The 18790-nt window shown below is 33.5% G+C and overlaps 1 protein-coding gene across 1 annotated transcript; it reads right to left on the minus strand.

Moving 5' to 3' along the window:
• Positions 1–9439: 9439 nt before the first annotated feature.
• Positions 9440–13368, minus strand: LOC111992721 (uncharacterized). The gene is made up of 2 exons (XM_024024580.2): positions 12033–13368; positions 9440–11886 (listed from the first exon to the last, which is right to left on the minus strand). The coding sequence occupies exons 1-2, from the start codon at positions 13166–13168 to the stop codon at positions 11850–11852; spliced, it is 1173 nt and encodes a 390-aa protein (XP_023880348.2). The 5' UTR covers positions 13169–13368; the 3' UTR covers positions 9440–11849.
• Positions 13369–18790: the final 5422 nt, after the last annotated feature.

Genomic DNA, 18790 nt, shown 5'->3' on the forward strand with positions numbered 1-18790 from the left:
TGCTACGAGTATCTTGTTCGTCGCTTCATCGATCGAGAGCTCTTCCTTATTGAAACGAGTTATGTAAGACCTTAGAGTTTCATCCTCTCGCTGCCTGATGCTCATCAAACACGCTATGAACTTTTTATACCTGTGTCCCCAATGAAGTGTGCAGTAAACTGAGCGCTTAGATCCTTAAAAGTGCTGATGGAGTTTGGCGTCAGTCGACTGAACCATACCCTTACAGGGCCTTTCAACGTTGTGGGAAAGGCCCTACACATGATTTCGTCTGCTACCCCTTGAAGGTGCATCAATGTCTTGAATGTCTCTAGGTGATCTAGAGGGTCCTTGACTCCGTCGTAACTATCCATCTGCGATGTGAAACTTATATGGTAAGGGAAGGAATTGATGGGAGCAGTGAATGGTGAGTTGGTTCGGTTGACTAGGTTGTCAAGATCGTTGGACACTCGTCCCTTGAGGGCATTCATCATGACTTCCATCTGTTCCTTCATTGCCTAAATTTTCGCAACAATAGGTGGTGGAGCCGTATCCGTAAGGGATGGGAGGCTCATATTTTGTCGCTCCAGTCTGCTTGGGGCGTTACTACCTTCGGGCTCCTCTCGGTCTCTTCGCCTGGCACTTATACCTCCTAGTCCTCCTCCTATGTGCCGTGTCCAATGTTCTTTTGGCGTATCTATTCTTCCAGATCATGGTTCTATTGGTGAGACGTTCCACTACAACCATAAGGTTTGGACTTGTCTCTCCAAGGCAGTGGGTTGCGGTTCGTCTCCCTAAACGTTGTTGGTTGTTGCCATTGAGTTAATGAGTACCATGCAATTCTATGTCCGGGAAGCTATATAATGGCCAATTGACGTATACCGTTTCCCACATACAGCTCCAACTGATGATGCCGTAATAATCACCAGTGAATCACACGATCCTCGCACACTCAAATCAATCACCTGCAAGAAGAAATACAACCTAACAGAGAGCACTGGTGTGGTGCCGGCCAAATACCCTTCGATGGTCAAGTTAGATCTATTCTCACAACTCTAGAGTGCTAGAGAAGGGTAAAATTATACATACCTTGCTTTCTGAGAACATTGGGGGTTTATAGGAGTAGAAGGCTGACCTATCCTTCTTGGTGTAGAAGTCTTTTCCTTATAGGAATTCTCTTAAGTAATCCCAAACGTGATGGACAAGACCTTTCCTTATAGAGAAGATCTTTATTAATAGCGCATCTTCCGGAATCCTCCTTCCCTCGAAATTCCATTTATACAAGGATTCTGTGATGTCCAAGCGTGGGCCGCAAGGATTTCCATCTAGGGTTTCTTAGAGAACATGAGATGACAAGTTGGATGCTATACGGGCGCTTGACCCATCCGTGTTGAGTTCGTCCATATGGAATCCGTCCACATCAGTATTGCTTGGAAAATTCCGTCTAGCCTACACAGGCCAATCCGTCATGTATAATTTTTCCTCTTCAGATATAAAAGTTTGGTAATTGCAACAATTCCATTTAATATCTTTTTATTAGATGTAAATTTTGACAAATCCATCATTGGATGACATTTTCTTCTTATATCCTCCATATTTGCAAATTTTTTAGAATATTAAGATCAATAGCTATGTCATCAATTAAAAGTTTAAATTTTTCAATTTTTGTAATCTAAAATTATGCATAAAAAATAAGTTTATGGATCGAATAGTAAATAAAATCTGGTTGACACAAAATTTGTTGTGCATGTTAAGAATATAAAGAACATGTAATTTAACGGTTAAATTTTCAAAATATGTAGTCTTTTTATTTTTTTAGTGGGAGTTGTATTTTGTAGCCAAACTTTGTATAGGTTAACGGTGATTTTTACTTTTTTAAAATAAATAAATAAAAACTCTTGTCTTGGTTGATTTTTACTATTTACTATTCCTTGGTTTTTTGTTTACCAAAAAAAAAAAAAAAAACCTAAATATACACATTCTCATTAATGTGTCTGTGTGTATTGGTTCAAGTTACACTTGGTGTAACTCTAAGTTATATTACATTACTCAATATATTTTTATTGAATGCAAATTTTAACAAATCTCATGTTGGATTAGATTTTATTCTTATACTCTAGATGCTTGCAAAATTTTAAGGTAATCTAAGATCAAGAGCTATGTCATTATTCAAATATTTAAAAATCAAGTTTTTGTATTTAAAACTATGCATATATAAAAGACGTGTATCTCGATCAAACAGCAAATATTATTCGATTATTCGATTGACACATAACTTGAAATGTGGTTATAAACATAAAAAACATATAATCCAACCATGGAAATTTGAAATATTTCAAATGATCTTGATAACTGTATTGGCATATCTCTCCCTCTTTATTTTTTAGATACTGTGATTTGTAGGCACCAAGCCACCAAATGGCTAATGTGAATAATAAAAAATGTGGTTTGGATAACCCATAATGTCCGGTAGCTAATTTACACAATGGTTATCAAAAAAAATTTGGTAACTTTTATCTCTTCTCTATATATTAAAAAGATTCAGAAAATTAGTTATACCTTTAAAAAATATCAAAAATACCCCTAAATTGATTAGATAATCCTTATTCTTAAAAAATAAAAATAGGGTTAAAATTGTAATTCAACAAAGAGTTTAAAAAAAAAAAAACTACCCGAAAAACTTTTTTCCTAAAAATTAGCACATTCTCTAATTTTTTTTTTTAAAGTACACTCTCTATTTAAATATATCCCATCCACGTTTGATAATTGTTTCCTAAAAAGTAACGCACACTAAACCCAGTAGTTTACTCTATTTCAAATCCTAAATTTTAGTTTCTTAAAAATCTATTCTTGTGTAACCTCACTAACTATAAATAAATTCAAATTGAAAAATTACATTAAACTTTAAAATAAATAATAATAAAAAATCTCATCACATGTGTGGAGTGATGAGGCTAGTGTTAAATAAATGTGTGGCAAATAGCTAAAAGCTAGCTTCTTTTTAAAAAAGATAAATGTTAGATTATTTAAAAAAAAAAAAGAAAAAAAAAAAAAGAACAAAACAGTTTTTTTTTTTTTTTGCCAAACTCACACCCATCCTTTCAAACTTCTCCCTCATTGCTATAAGTTACTGTTACCGTAGAGAATATATATATATATATATTACTTATTAATTAGTACGGAAGATATCATCACATCGTGCTTGTAACAACAAATTTTGGGTTAAATGTCTTGAACCACTTGAGTATACCATAGTCTATCCAAGTTGGCTCTCGACGAGGGGCGGAGTTAGAGAGGAGGGTCAAATTTAGGTATTAATATATTAGTTTCAAGTCAAAATAAACCATCATACATATGTGTAAACGTACATACACATATATAAACATTAATATTTTAATACTAGAGTAGGTATAATTTATAAATATATTATATATAAAATTAACAACTTTCAAATATGTATATTCGTAAGATAATTTTTTAGGAGAACTTATCATCTTTTAAACTCTAATGAGTATAATAAAACTGTCTAGTTTGATATTAAACATGTACAAAAAAGAATTAGAGAAAACAAAATATACCTTGTCTCTATAACTACTAAACCAAGTGACAAATTCTATTGGTTTTTAAGAGCATTATTAGACTAACTCAAACATTGGGGGGAACTTCTATTTTTGTAGCTAAATATTTAAAGTTTTAATATTTATACATAATATAAATAATTTTTTAAAATTTTGGGGGTCCCATGCTATAGCTCCGCCCCTGCTCTCGACAGAATTGAATTTGGGGTCTTAGTATGCAGAGTCCATCCAATTACACTAGAAGCAACAATAGCCAAGGTTTATCTATCTGCTTCAGGAAATTAAAAGAAATTTAATAATATGTCATATTCACGAGAGGACAATCCACAAGGAGATGAAGGTAAAATTTTTAATACAAATATGTGATTTTGGGTTACTACCATTGCCATAAGTTATTTTATTTGCAGCTCATGTTACTAAGAGGAAGCAGAGGATGGCTCAGTTGGGCTGCCATTAGTAGCCTTGAGATCCAAAAGATGAGAGGGCAACAAAAACAACCTAGCAGACCTAATGTGAAAATAATTTGTATATAAGATTTGGGCAAAAATACCATTTTGGTTTCTGAATTTGGAGTCACAGTGAATTTGATCCTTACATTTTCGTAGCAGTTGATTTGATCCTTATTATTTTTTTTATAAAAAAATGGTTTTTTAGCCTTAATTTTTGAACTATATAGCCACACAGTTCACTTTTCAAACTATGTGGCAAAATACTCTTGTTTTGGAACTCGATATTACTAATGTCGAGTTCTGATATTTTTAAGTGGAACTCGACATTCCTAATATTGAGTTTTACGCAAAATTTTCTAAAAATTTAAATGACAAATACGCATAGCTAATGTCGAGTTTGAGTTCCACACAGAACTCAACATTAGCAATGTCGAGTTTCCAAACATGTGTATTTTGCTACATAGTTCGAAAATGTGTTGTTTGGTAAACTAGTTCAAAATTAAGGTTAAACAATCATTTGCTCATGTTATTTTCAACTTGCAACTAAATTGTTGTCTGTCATTAACTCACTAACAAAAAATGCTTACGTATAATCAGTTTATTAAAAATGCCACATAAGCTAAAAAAATGTAAAAAAAATAAAATAAAAAACTACTGGCTCTCTCTCTCTCTCTCTCTCTTATTTATGTCTCTCAAAAAAAATCAAAGCAAATCAAATTCCAAAAAATAAAACAATTAATCAATCAAAAATTGAAGCAAATATTGTTGAAGACATCGATGCCGTTTTGAGAACTCGATCTATCTCTCCCTGTAGTTTCATAAATTGTCCATTCTAGAATTCATATCAATTTTATCATCCAAATTGCAAAGATTAATCGTCTTCTACTACTCCGATGGTTTCTTTTCTTGTAGATTCTAGTTCTAGGGTTCTATTAGTACTATTTTTGGTTTTAGTGCTCTGTAACTTGGAAGTTAGAATAGGACCACGATGGATAAGTCATAAATTATGGAATGGACTGAGTGGCATAAGTCATAAATTAGCTGATGTGGCATTTTTTACTGTCAATAATTTTTTTTTTTTTTTAATTAGCCACATAAGCCTCAAGTGTGCAGCATTGCACACCGTTTGTCACATAAGCATTTCCATTAGTGAGTTAACAAGTCAAGGACCAAATTGATTGCATTTTCCGTCTCATTTGATGGAGGCAGCAACATTCCTTCATTCATTTTGTGCTAATGATATACATTACTGGCTGATTGTGCGATATTTCATCACAAAGTTAACCATTGTAAAAAAGTTTTAAGGGATGAGTAGCTTGATCCAATTTCTCCAGTTATTCCATATAAGGATAAATGGTTAGATTAGATAGCTCATGTATCTCTGTTTGGTCGCTGCAACAATGGTAACATTTATAAGAATCCAAAAGTATTTCCATTACAGGTAACCTTCCAACTAACAAGAAAAAATATTGACAAAGAAAAAGAAAGGGATTAAAAATAAGGAACAAGGTCATTTCAATTCTCTATACATGTATGCAAGTTTGTGAGTCAACATTACAGAATTGCCCTGTAAATGTAGGTATATGACTACATGTACTATCTTCCTCAATTTATATAGGCCAGTGATTCATTACAATAAGAAGACAACACAATGAGTTTATATAGGCCAGTGATTCATTACAATAAGAAGACAACACAATGAGTTGAATGGCTGGGTTTTCAAGAGACTTCACACCTTAGATTGATCCTCAACAGCAGAAGATTATAATGTTACAATAGAAACTGCTTCGGCAAGGTGGGAAAAGGTGTAATATAGCAACTGCCTTGGATCTAAAGTCCTAACTTTACAAGGATCTGTTCCTAAGAACACTACCATCTACTTTGTCTGGCCTCATATATGAAATAAGTACGTAACTCTGACCATTATTGTGCAGAAAAGAAATCCTTTCTATGACACCATACTGAATTGATAAAAAATGAGAAAAACATATTTTTTAGTATTTTACCATTTTTAAAATGTTATTATACATACTCTCATTTATGATCAAAACGTACAGAAATTGTGACTTGATTTTTGGTTGGAAATTGTGACTTACTAAGTCACAATTTTTGTGCATTTTGAGAGTGTATATAAAGGGATGTGCATAATAACTAATAAGTACCACCATTTTAAAACAAATAAAATAATAAAGAAAGCATTCAAAATTGTTGAGAATTTTTTTCCTATTCTTTGTTGTATAAAAATATTTTTTTGTTCCCACAACCGTAGATTCTCAAATGAACTAAATGTGTGGTTCAAAAACATACTGCATTCATGAAAATGTGAAGCTCACCACTGTCATTCCATAGGTATACAGTATACTAATACAGGTAACGAAAAACCATTCTCTGTTTTGCTCCAATAGTATGAAATTATTAGATTTACAAGAGCAATTAACATACACAACAAAACCTTCTATCTCCATATTTATGAAATAGGTACGTAAAATAGCTTAGATCCTTGGACAAACAATAGCTTAGATCTTCAATCTCCAAATGTCTGGTGTTTTCGTGAGAATGTAAGGTTCAGTCAATAAAATAGTGTGTAATAAAACAGATTACATACAAAAGACAAGTCCTGAGGACTGGTCTTCCAAGATCATCATTAAGACTTAGCACTAACAAATGGTCACCATTTGAAATTTTACTGAGAAAAGAGAGATAACAGAGAATCAGAAACGACCCATAAGCTTATTTGCCATCTTTAAATGGTTAGCCATGTTAGATTAGACTTTGTGCACTTCTGTTAAAACATTTTTCTGTACATAAAAGCTATTAGCTTAGTAACCTACTTGCCCTTATTAATACTTGTTTGTCCTCGAGCTCTTTGGCATCCTTGGCATGGCTTATGGCCCAATACCCTTATCTGGGTATCTTATCCCCACATTACTAATTGTTGTTGAATATTACTAATTGTTTGAATATCAGTAACTGATGATACTAATTGTCAGAGTCATTGGGTGGGTGGCTTAGTAACAAAAAGTCATCGTTCTTAGTTTTTCTTTTCTTTTCTTTTTTTTCTTTTTTTTTTTTTTTTTAAGTCTTTATTAACGTTACTAATATTCAACAACAATTAGTAACATCAGTGCAATTTGAAGACTAAAGACTTTTTTTTTTTTAAACTAAGAACGATAATTTGTTGTTACTAAGCCACCCACCCAATGACTCTGACAATTAGTAACATCAGTTACTAATATTCAAACAATTAGTAATATTCAACAACAATTAGTAATGTGGGGATAAGATACACAGATAAGGGTATTGAGCCATGAGCCATGCCTGAGGATGCCAAAGAGCTCGAGGACAAACAAGTATTAACAAGGGCAAGTAGGTTACTAAGCTAATAGCTGTTAAAACATTTTTCTGTACATAAAAGCTATTATATCAAAGGCTTCAGTCTCAAGGGACAAAAGCTATTTTTTATGTTGTCCACCCAAGAATTCTCAAAAAACCAAAGCAACACATAGCTTCAAAAACAAAAATTTATATGGAGACCTTTTTAGCTTAATAAATCTTTTGGCATTTTGTAATGCAAAACCTCCTTAAACTCTTTAGCTGTTATCTTCCTTACAATCTTAAAAAATATATATATAACTAATTGAAATATCACGAGATATACTTTCTAATTACTCCCTCACAAACTTGTCAAGTTTTTTAACTAAGTGTTAATTTCAAAACTATCGGCATGCCTCCAATGCAATGTCTTGATATTTTGAAGCTACATGAGTTTAGACATAATCAATTTAACTCCACTGAAATTTACTCGATTCATATGAGAGAGAGAGAGAGAGAGAGAGAGAGAGAGAAAGAACACACACTTCAGAGCTTGGGGTTTTGAATACTAGAGGTTAGGGAACAATAAAATTCAAGGCATTGGCTTCTTCTCTATCAAATTCAAAAGACAGTTTTCTCAACAAAAAAAATTCAAGGCAGAGTTACACCGACCAAATTCTTGAATTCAAGCTTAACAAAAGAAAAAAGAAAAAAATAGTAAAACACTGGGCACCTAGTCAATAATTCAAACAAAGCATCAACATAATAGTACCTCCACGAAACTTACGATAGTGAAACCAAGAAGCAATTATTTAGATTCTGTGTGGTGCTTGGGGGTGTCATAATGTTGACGAACTATAACTCAAATGATCTTTCTGTCACTAATAAGAAGATAAAGGTTAGATGCGCAACTTATCAATAAACAAAAACAATACAATGCCACTTACAAGTCTGTTGAGGATTCATAACTGATCATAAAATATTGGGACTAAAGCTTGATGAGTGTTGTTGTATGCCATTGACAACATCAATTAACATTGTTATCCATGGAGAAACTTGCCCTCTAAGTAGACATAGCTAATTTACTTATAAATTCTACTAAACCAAAACAAGAACTCATCTCCAAAGCTAAGGAAAAGCAGAATAAAAACACCCTACATTACATCAAACATCTAGAATGGCCTTTTACCCAAAAAAAAAAGTACCATACTCTACTCTTCATTGCCATCATGCAAATATCGATTTTGAGGCACCCTCATAAACAGAAATGGTTCTGATAATTAAATGACAACCATCATAAACCCATTTAGGCAAGCCAGTGACATCAACCTTCTTGAAACCTTGTCCCTCCATATCATAGAAAAGCAGACACGTAAGGTAGTCCTTAAACAACACAAACCAAGAAAATGGCTCTAGCAATATCTCCCCCATGTGAATAGTCCCAATTGGAATATGTTTACCGTAGAAGTTTGCTCTAAAATCAAATGGAACACTAATTTTCTCCTCAACCCACACATGATTGTGGTAATCCTTTAGTATCCAGAAGTGGCATATGTATTCATCATCACGAAATCTGTCACCACTATATTTGTAATCTACCAAAGCAAGCACCCACCAAGTTCAATTAATCGATTAAATTCAAAATGTAAAGGTTTAAAGTTTTCAGCTTTGTACTTATGGGGAAGCGGAATTAGTCTAAAGTTCTCATCTTTGAGATCAAAAGCGACAATGTAATTCCCAAACTGTGTTACCCAATGTATTGCACCATTAATACAAACACTTTTCCCAGAACTCATACACTTGGTAGAATGAAAAGGCAACTCAGGGTTTATCTTTGCCCTTCTCCATGAACCGATGCTTCTGCAGCCTAGTGTAAAAACCGTGCACACCATTTGACTAACTCTAGGATTTGATTCTGGAATAGCAACTGTCCATTCAACACGTAACACTTTGTGAGTGTTGGTTAAAGGGTCGAAGCCAAAATGTGTTTCAGCGCACAAAGTGGTATCTGTTTCAGTTTCAGAGGTAAGTGAATGAGGAAGAGTTAGAGTTTGTTGGGTGGTGGGTGGTGGGGTTATAGGTGAGAATAGGGGCGTGATTGGAATGGGGATAGTCATGGCGGTGAAGGAGAAAAAAAGGGTTGAGATATTGAGAAGTGTTGAGACCTTTGGGATGGGAGGAAGGGAGTGTGTGAGTGAGGAGTGAGGTGGGTTTGGATCCCAAAGAGAGTGAATGATGGATTATTGGGATGGAGAAGAAGTGTTGTTGGAATGTGTCTTTGTTGAAGGCAGAGATAAGGAGGTGGTGGGTGTTATCGGATTTGAATGTGGATGTACATAGTTGACGAAGATGCAAAGAATGGTAAGCGCTTCCAATTCTGAAACGCATCAAGGACATGGCCTCCGCCGCCACACCCTCCCCCCTCTCTATCTCTCTCTTTCACTCTTACTCTTAGTCACTTGGTCGTTGCTAACGCACTCTGCTTCCATTGCTGGTCTCCATGGTGGTAATAGGTACTCTCTCTCTCTCTCTGGGTAGTTTTAGGGTTTAAGTTGATTTTAATTTTTGGTTTTCATTTGTTTTTAGGGTTTTACGCTTTTCTTGATGTTGTTGATGAGTATTTTACTGTTAGATAAATCGATGCAATCCACCACCCCTTTTACTCTATCCTTATTCTTGGCCTTCCTCTATGTTTTCTCTACTCTTGGGTCTCTAGGCTTTTAATCCAAAAGAGGTTTCTTGATTCTGTCTACAGGATGAGTTACTGAGTTTTTAAGCTTCAAAGTTTTGTTTTTTTCCCTCGTTTGGTTGCTGGGAATGTTTGATAAAATGAAGGAAATTGAATTTTGAATTCTGGGTGTTTCTTTTCTTCAATTCTTGGAAGTCATAACAGGATAAGAGATAGGTTTATTGGTTTTGGGTGGAAATGTTATGATTTGGGTGATTTGTTATCAATGACTACATTTTTTATATCATAATTTAGTTTGAATTGAGTGGGACTTTGGAGTTTGAATTGAGTAGCTGAGATGTATTACGGTGGTTTCTAATTCCAAGTTGTGAAATTCATAATTGAAAACTAGTCATTGAATAAGAGATGGATTAATCATTAGTTATTTTAACAAACACTATCACTACATCTATCTGTTCAAGGCATTTAATCTACACAAAAGCCACTTTCCCCTCTAAAATTGACACTAAATATTTTTTATAGCACTTTAGCGAACAAATCATCATATGTTGTTCAATATACCCAAAGGCAAAAACTAAAGGCAAAAGGGAACAAAAAGGATAAAACTAAAATTATAAAATAAAAAAATAGTGTTTTTACGATATAAAGAGCTTTTTTTTTTTGGTTGAGGAAAACGATAAATAGAGCTAGCTAGAAACAACATACACGCTTCTTCAATATGATTAAATTTGATCGGGACATGAGAGAAGTATAAAACACCCAATTATGTAAACACCATTACTAGTGGCCAGATTCCCTAAGCAATACTATTTTAAAAGCCATTATATTGTAAACTATGGATAAAAGGAAGGAAAGACACGCCTTAACAAACAAGACCTTGCCTGTTATTGCCTGTTTAGGAGTCTTGATACTGATGTCTTTGTGTAGTCACTTTAAGGAGCTCTACTGCCTATTAAATATCTTGCCTCTAAACCAACTATGTTAGCATATGATTCTAGCAGCTACAATTGTTTCAATAGAAAGTTGAAACCAAGAACAATTGTCAGCTAAAATTTTTATATGAGAAGTAATTTTCGAAGTTTATCATGCTTCTCCCTTTGTTAAAATTTTTTCCCAAACATCATAGTTAAACGTGTAGAGTAGGGAATGATCCAAGTCAATTGCAACCATAATTGAAGCAAGTAATGGACTACTAGGTGCCTTTTTCTTTGTACCCATCCTTAAACCCTTCACCCACATAGCCACAAGGCTACAGGCTAGGCAAATAACCAATGACTGTCAGCACACACTGAAAAAATAGCAGACCCCCACGAACTGCTCCTTGGCCACCAAGGTTAGAAGGGAAATAAGCGTAAAAGGAATCTGTAATGACTGAAGCACATTAAGCCATTCAATCAAAAAAACCAATGAAGCTTAAGATGTTTTTAAACACAAGAGCTACAACTATGGTTGGCACAATTGCAAAAGTCCATCTAATCACTTCAGCATCCAAGAATGTATAGCAAGTCAAAATGTGACATGACCACTTCCCTTGTGAGGAAACCACAACTAATTTGTGCAAGAAAATATAATTTGGGAGAATCAAAAACTTCTATTACAAGTAAGCCACAATCGACAAAATATCAAGAAAAATCCGCATATTCTTTGCAATCCTGGGAAGAATTGCCCAAATGCAATCTCCTAATTATGAATATATATCCAATAGTTACCCACTTACCCTTTTATATTTCCTTAAAAAATTAAACTTCCTTTTTGATAAAGTGGGAGGGAGAAACTAGATAAAAAATAAATAAATAAAATCCAGCAAACTATTCACTTAAGTATTAAGGAATGGAGCAAGAAAAATCAAGTAATAACCAAAGTAATGCTCTTGATCAGTGCCCTGAAAACAAAAACAAAAAATGTAATTTTATTCAACTATGAAGTCAGGTATGGTATTTCCCCTAAAAGCACATTCATATAGCATGACAGTGTATGTAATCTGGGAATATAGGAATAAAATATTAGTGGTTTTGGGTTGAACAGCACCTGATTTTCCCTACTTCATCGTAGAAGGTAATGCCTCGATGGCAACAGTGAGATTTCATTACCAACCATTGAGGCACTCCCGTGATCTCAAGCCTCTTCAAAAACTGTGTCTTTGTATGATAATAGAGAAACGACATGTCCTCTTCATACGCACGAGCTTTCAGAAAGATCTCACCAGTGTTACTGTCGATGGCAAGAATGTGACTCCTCCACGTCAAATCAGAAATATCAAAAGGAAAACGAATAGTTTGTTTAACCCAAGAGTAGTTGTGATTGTGGAAGTCCTCCTCCAATATCCAAACATCCAACTTGTCATGCAACCCATTTATCAAAGCCAAGCGTCCACAATCCAAAAGAAGAGCTGTTTTTTTGTTTGATTTCAACTCATCAGGGATAGTGATGAGTCTAAAAGTCTCTTCGTGGAGGTCAAATGCCACTACCTTAAACAGGTCGTCATACATTCTGACAAGCCAATATACTGCTCCATTACCAGAAACACCAAAAGCATTCTGAGCATACCTTATTTGATCCAAGTCAATTCCGCAGTAGTTTTCAGGCTCTATCTCTCTCCAATTATTATTGTCGTGACTGAACAGCGTGAGAATGCTACGAAAACTAAACAACTTGAATTGGTTGGACAAAGGATCCAACCCAAAACCGAAATAAAGAAAGTGTTTTGGAAGGTGAACAGTGAAACGCTCTGCAGTATTGATATTGAAGATATCTATAGTATTGCCATCCACAACATCATCTGTGCGAAGAAGCAGAAATCCTTCTTTGATGAGTGGATCATAGATTTTATGAGGAACATGATAAAAATAATGGTCCGTTACAGCTGTTAAACCAGGAACTGTGAAGACGAGAGTGGCGGGTCCTATATTTTTGCCTCCCTCATCGATCTCTGCAGAATAATAATGTGCCACGGTTTCTGATGCAACATACTTTCTAAATTCTGTGTAGCCTGTCAGGATTCGGCTCGTGCGGGTGTGCTGATGATGGCAACGCTGTTGTTCTTCTTCTTCTTCATGGCGGCCAGATAAGGATAAGCGGCGGAGGATTTGTTTTACAAGGGAAGTAGTACAAGCAGTAGTGGTTGTCTTCAACTTCGACTTCAACAACGCCCTTAGAGACATCATCCTCTGTTGTTTGTGTGGTGTCAGTGAATACGTGTGGGCTGTGGGGTATGTGGAGTAGCTGTGGAGGCCGGCGTGTGGAGGCCGGTGACAGATGTCGACTGATGGAGGCTGGCGTAAGAGAGAGTGATGGAGGCTTTGTGTGAGAGAGAGTGACGGAGGCGTGTAAGTGAAAGTGGGGTACGTGGTAACGTAGGGTAAGGGTAGGGTTTTTATTTTATTTTCTTTTTTCAATTAGTCCTGGTTTAACTTAATTAGTTTAATTTTAATCGGTTAATCTAACTTATCTAATGGGCATTGCGCGGAGTAATTTTGGCAAGGCCAAACGCTTTGCAAACTCTACATTATATATTTAATATAAAATATAATATAATAATATATTTTGGTTCGGTTCGGTTCGGTCAGTTAGGTGCATTCAAATTTACCACCAAAAATCGAACCGAAATTTTCGGTTTTTTATATAATAAAACTGAAATCAAACCAAATCGAAATTTTTGCAATGGTTCAGTCGGTTTGAAGCGATTTTTTCAATTCCTCGATTTTTTGCACACTCCTAAGTAGGAGTGTTTTTTTTTAAGAGTGTTTGAATTACATTTCTCATTTTAGAATGTTTAAACGCTGAATCTAGAAAACTCCTCTTACTAGTTTTTAATTTTCACATAACATTGTTCAATGGAACTTTTGTAACTATTTTAAAAATTGTAAATTCCACTTATTAGATTACATGTCATCACTTTTTTTAAAAACACACACTCATACCAAACACACAATTATATTTTTTTCACTTTTAAAAAGATGTAATTAAAAATATAATACCAAACATATTTTTTTGTATTATGAACACATTAAAAATTGTGTTTTCACAATACCTTTTAAACAAAGGTTTTGACGCCAATTTGATTAATAATATTCAAACACCTCTGTCAAAGCCATAATTTTGTAGGGGTGAAAATGGTCTTTACGAATCAAAATGAGATGAGGTGTCAAATTCAAAAGACATTGGATTAAAGGGAATGAATGATGGCAAAATGGTTGGCATTGCTAAGAAACAGCGAGTGGTCCAACGGGTTAGTTTCTGAGATGACTAGTAGGTTACCGTGCAATATGGGCTACTCCATCACTTTTGTCACACATGCAAGTGGGGTTTGAAGAACTCACATTGGCACCAGTTACTGTATAATAAAATAAAAATAACACGTGTCACTCATCGTACTTGCCCATTTTGTCCCCATTGGTAGTTCAGTCATGACTCATGAGTGACTCTGACTGAGTGGGAATGGGGCGAATTTAGATCCCAAAACAATAGATAGCTATGGCAATGTATGGTTCAGATCACAAGTTATTAGTTTCTCAAAAAAAAAAAAAAAAAGATCACAAGTTATTAAACTTAACTTTCCACTGAAAATAATTGAGAGGTTAGAAATAAAGATCATTTGAAATCGACGGCTAAGGTGGAAAGTTAACTGTCTTTTTTTTAACTTTTCATCCGAATAAAGACATGGACTACACGGAAAAGGGGATCTTGACTCTTCTTTCGAAAAAAACCAAGGGGGAATCTTAACTTGACACAAAGTTACAAAACACTGGTCAGAAAAGACGCAATCACAAAGGCCAACCGAATGGGAAACCTGGAAGCGGAAATTATTTAATTAAAATCAGCATGAGTGGGTTTGGACGAGAATGAAAAATAAAAATTATTTTATTATTTAATTTATTTTTGTTATTATTTATATATTCTATTATATTTTTTGGTATTATTTAAAGATCTCACAATACTATTTCAATTAATTTTTATCTTTATCTACCGTACTTTTAGTAATAATTTTTCAATTTTAGTAAAATAAACGGTATTTAAACACACCCCTATATGTACAATATATAATACAGTAATAACAGAAGTTGTATACTTTTTTTTTTTTTTTTTGCTGAATAATAATAATAGTAGTAGTTGTATACTTGTATAATATATTGAAAATATCTTAATTTGACTAACGGGAGATAGTTTAGTTAGTAAGGATGTAGAGACTTCATTTAACCCGCCTAACTTTAAGTCTTGTTGCTATAGTCCTTCATTGATAGGCATCTACAAGGATTGACTATGTGTGGGTTTGGATTCAGCGTTTTCGTTGAATTCTGTGTTGCGTTTTTCTCTTCTTCTTTTTTTTTTGGCTTTCACGCGTTTTAGTGAGACAAGATTTACTGTTCATGAGACAAATGTCACTGTTCACATACTGTTCTGATACTATTCATGTACTGTTCATGGGACCTACAACTACTTTATTTAGAAAAAAAAATATTAAAAATAGGTTCCACGGTACTTTAAAAATTATTTTGTTACCGTGTTTTCAATTTTCAGTTTTCAGTTTCAGCAAAAATAAGTGCTATTTAAATAGACCCTATAAATATTAATTTGAACGCCCTACCGGAGGACACACATAGCTTAGCTAACCCTCATTTTTTGTTTAATGCAAAAAAAAAAAAAAAAAAAAATCTTAATTTGAGTAGCCACTTAATAATAGGCATTGGAATTCTTCTAAAAGAAAACTTTGGAGGCCTCTCACGTTATCATAATTTTATTTGTTATCTTAGTTAAATTACCAATTTGATTCCTAACGTATACCGTATAGGTTGATATGGTTCTACATTCTAGACATGTCAGTTTTTTAGTATTTAGGATCTATTTAGATACAACTAAAAATTGAAAACTGAAAACTGAAAACACTGTAGCAAAATAATTTTTAAATGTGTAAATAGTATTGTGGGACCTATTTTTAATGAAAAAGTTGTTAAAAACTGAAAATTATGGGTCCATGAACAGTGCACAGATGCACTATTCAGGGACAAAAGTCAACAAGTGCGGCTACTGTTCATTGAATAGTAGCCGCATAGTAACCGTGAACAGTGCACAAATGCACTGTCCACGGTTGAAAAAGTCTTTTTTTATGGCTGAAAGCAAAAAAAAAAAAAAAAGAGGCTTAAACGCGTTTTGCGCCAAACTTGGACGCAAAACACGCAAGCCAAACGATCTCTTAGGGTTCGTTTGGATTGAACTTATTATTACTGAAACTGAAAACTGAAAATATTGTAGCAAAATAGTTTTTAAATGTGTGAATAGTACCGTAGGACCTATTTTTAATACTTTTTATTACATGAACAGTGTATAAACAGTGCGTGAACAGTGCATGCACTGTTTATGCACAGATTTTTTGTCACCCAAAGTCAAACAATGCGGCCAAAAAAAAAAAAAAAAAAGAGGAAAACGCGTTGGCTGAAACGCGGACTCCGAATCCAAGCCCCACCTTAGTCAAAATAGTCAAGAGGTAGATGGAAATGATTTTTTGTGACTAGCGGTAATATTAAAAAATTAATTTTTTATGCTTCCTAAATTGCCACATAGGTTGTCAAATGTCTTTAGTTTAAAAAATCAAAACAAAATAAAATACTTGGAGTTATGAATAAATTATTTTTAGACCAATTTTCAAAATTTTATTTTCCTTTTGTTTGTATGGTTTTTTTTTAGGCATTTGAAACTTTTGTTACGGTTAGTTTCCTATGGTTTCTTTTGTTTATGATTTATGTATGCTATCTAAAAGTTAAACCCAATATAATCACTATTAATTTACAAATCTACTATGTATTAGAATTGTTCTGGTTTAAAAAAAAAAAATTGGGCTTGGATTGATATTTAACTTTGAGACAATATATGCACCAAAATACAAATAAAGATATTACTATTTCAATGTCTATATTCTAAAGATATTACTTATATATACACAACTCAAAAAAAAAAAAAAAAAATTTGAGAGTAATAGAAGCAAATACAATTGACAAATATATAAAAGAAAAAAAGAAAATTCTCAAATAAGTTCATCCGATCTCAAAAAGTGGAAAAAAGAAGCAAAATTAACACTACTCAAATAGGGTATATGCACATACATTGTACATATTAGCAATTAATTCATAAATATACCTATCCAAAAAAAAAATCATAAATATAAAATAATAATAATAAATAAACAAAATATATATATATATATATAAATAAATAAAAATTAAAAAAAAAAAAAAAAACCGTGCTTTACCTAGGTCAACAACTAGTATGGAAGAAAGCATAGAAACTAGGTTTTATTTGAATGAACGGTGAAAATAGCCAAATAACAACTTTTTGCAAATTATATTGCAATTTACCACTGTTTTGAAAATATGTAAGGATCTACCACTTTTTGGGTATTTGAGTGTAGCGAAATCGAGTTTGCATGGTACTCAAGTTTATAGATCAAAATTTTTCTAAGTACATTTTTTCAAAGAACTCGAGTTTTTAAAACTTGAGTTTCACAAACTCGAGTTTCAAAAAAGGTAGTACATCCCTACGTATTTTCAAAACAGTAGTATATTGCTAATTTTTTTAGAAAACAATGGTAGTGGGCCATTTTCACCTGAATGAACAACTATATTCTAGTAGATTTTAATTTGCAGGTATGCTAAAGGGCTTATGGGAGACCAAAGCAGCAGTGCAAGTTAGACAACTGAATATCTGGTCCGCTGTCATATTAGTTGGAGACAAAGAAATTGAATCAATGTGAAACAGGTAAGGAAGATAATGGAAGGTTGAGACTGTGGTCTATGACATCAAAGGCTTCAGTCTCAAGGGACAAAAGCTATTTTTTATGTTGTCCACCCAAGAATTCTCAAAAAACCAAGGCAACACATAGCTTCAAAAACAAAAATTTATACGGATACCTTTTCAGCTTAATAAATCTTTTGGCACTCTGTATTCTGTAATGCAAAACCTCCTTAAACTCTTTAGCTGTTATCTTCCTTACGATCTTAAAAAATATATAAAACTAATTGAAATATCACGAGATATACTTTCCAATTACTCCCTCACAAACTTGTCAAGTTCTTTAACTAAGTGTCAATTTCAAAACTATCTACATGCCTCCAATGCAATGTCTTGATATTTTGAAGTTACATGAGTTTAGACATGATCAATTTAACTCAACTGAAATTCACTCAATTCATACGAGAGAGAGAGAGAGAGAACACACACAATTTAGAGCTTGGGGTTTTGAATACTAGAGGTTAGGGAACAATAGTACCATCACACTCGAGAAATATTGCCTTTCAGTTTGTTCATCCACTAGGCATTTGCGTGTGCGTTCTTGTAGTTGCATTCAAAGACATTCTTCCAATTAAATTCTTCGATGTAAAAATGTGGTAATCAAATTCAACTCGTGTCAATTTAAAAACCTTATTGCATTTTCAGTCAATTCTTCATATGTATAACGCACCTGATTAATCATTTCATATGAACACAATAAAACTCAATTATACCAAATAAAATGCAATTGAACATTCTCTAAAGTAAAAAATATATATAATTGAACATTCTCAGTTGTTCTTGTCCACGAATTTCTAGCAATTTTATTTTTAACTTGGAACTCTTCTAAGTAATATGTAATATATTATGAGGGGTGAAAGTACCATCTGACCAAGCCATTGGCTTCTTCTCTATCAAATTCAAGGCAGAGTTTTCTAAAAAAAAATTTAAGGCAGAGTTACACCAACCAAATTCTTGAATTCAAGCTTAACTAAAGAAAGAAAAAAAAAAAAAAAAAAAAAAGA

This window comes from Quercus suber, unplaced genomic scaffold (assembly GCF_002906115.3).
Source record: "Quercus suber isolate HL8 unplaced genomic scaffold, Cork oak 2.0 scaffold_108, whole genome shotgun sequence".
Lineage (NCBI taxonomy): Eukaryota > Viridiplantae > Streptophyta > Magnoliopsida > Fagales > Fagaceae > Quercus > Quercus suber.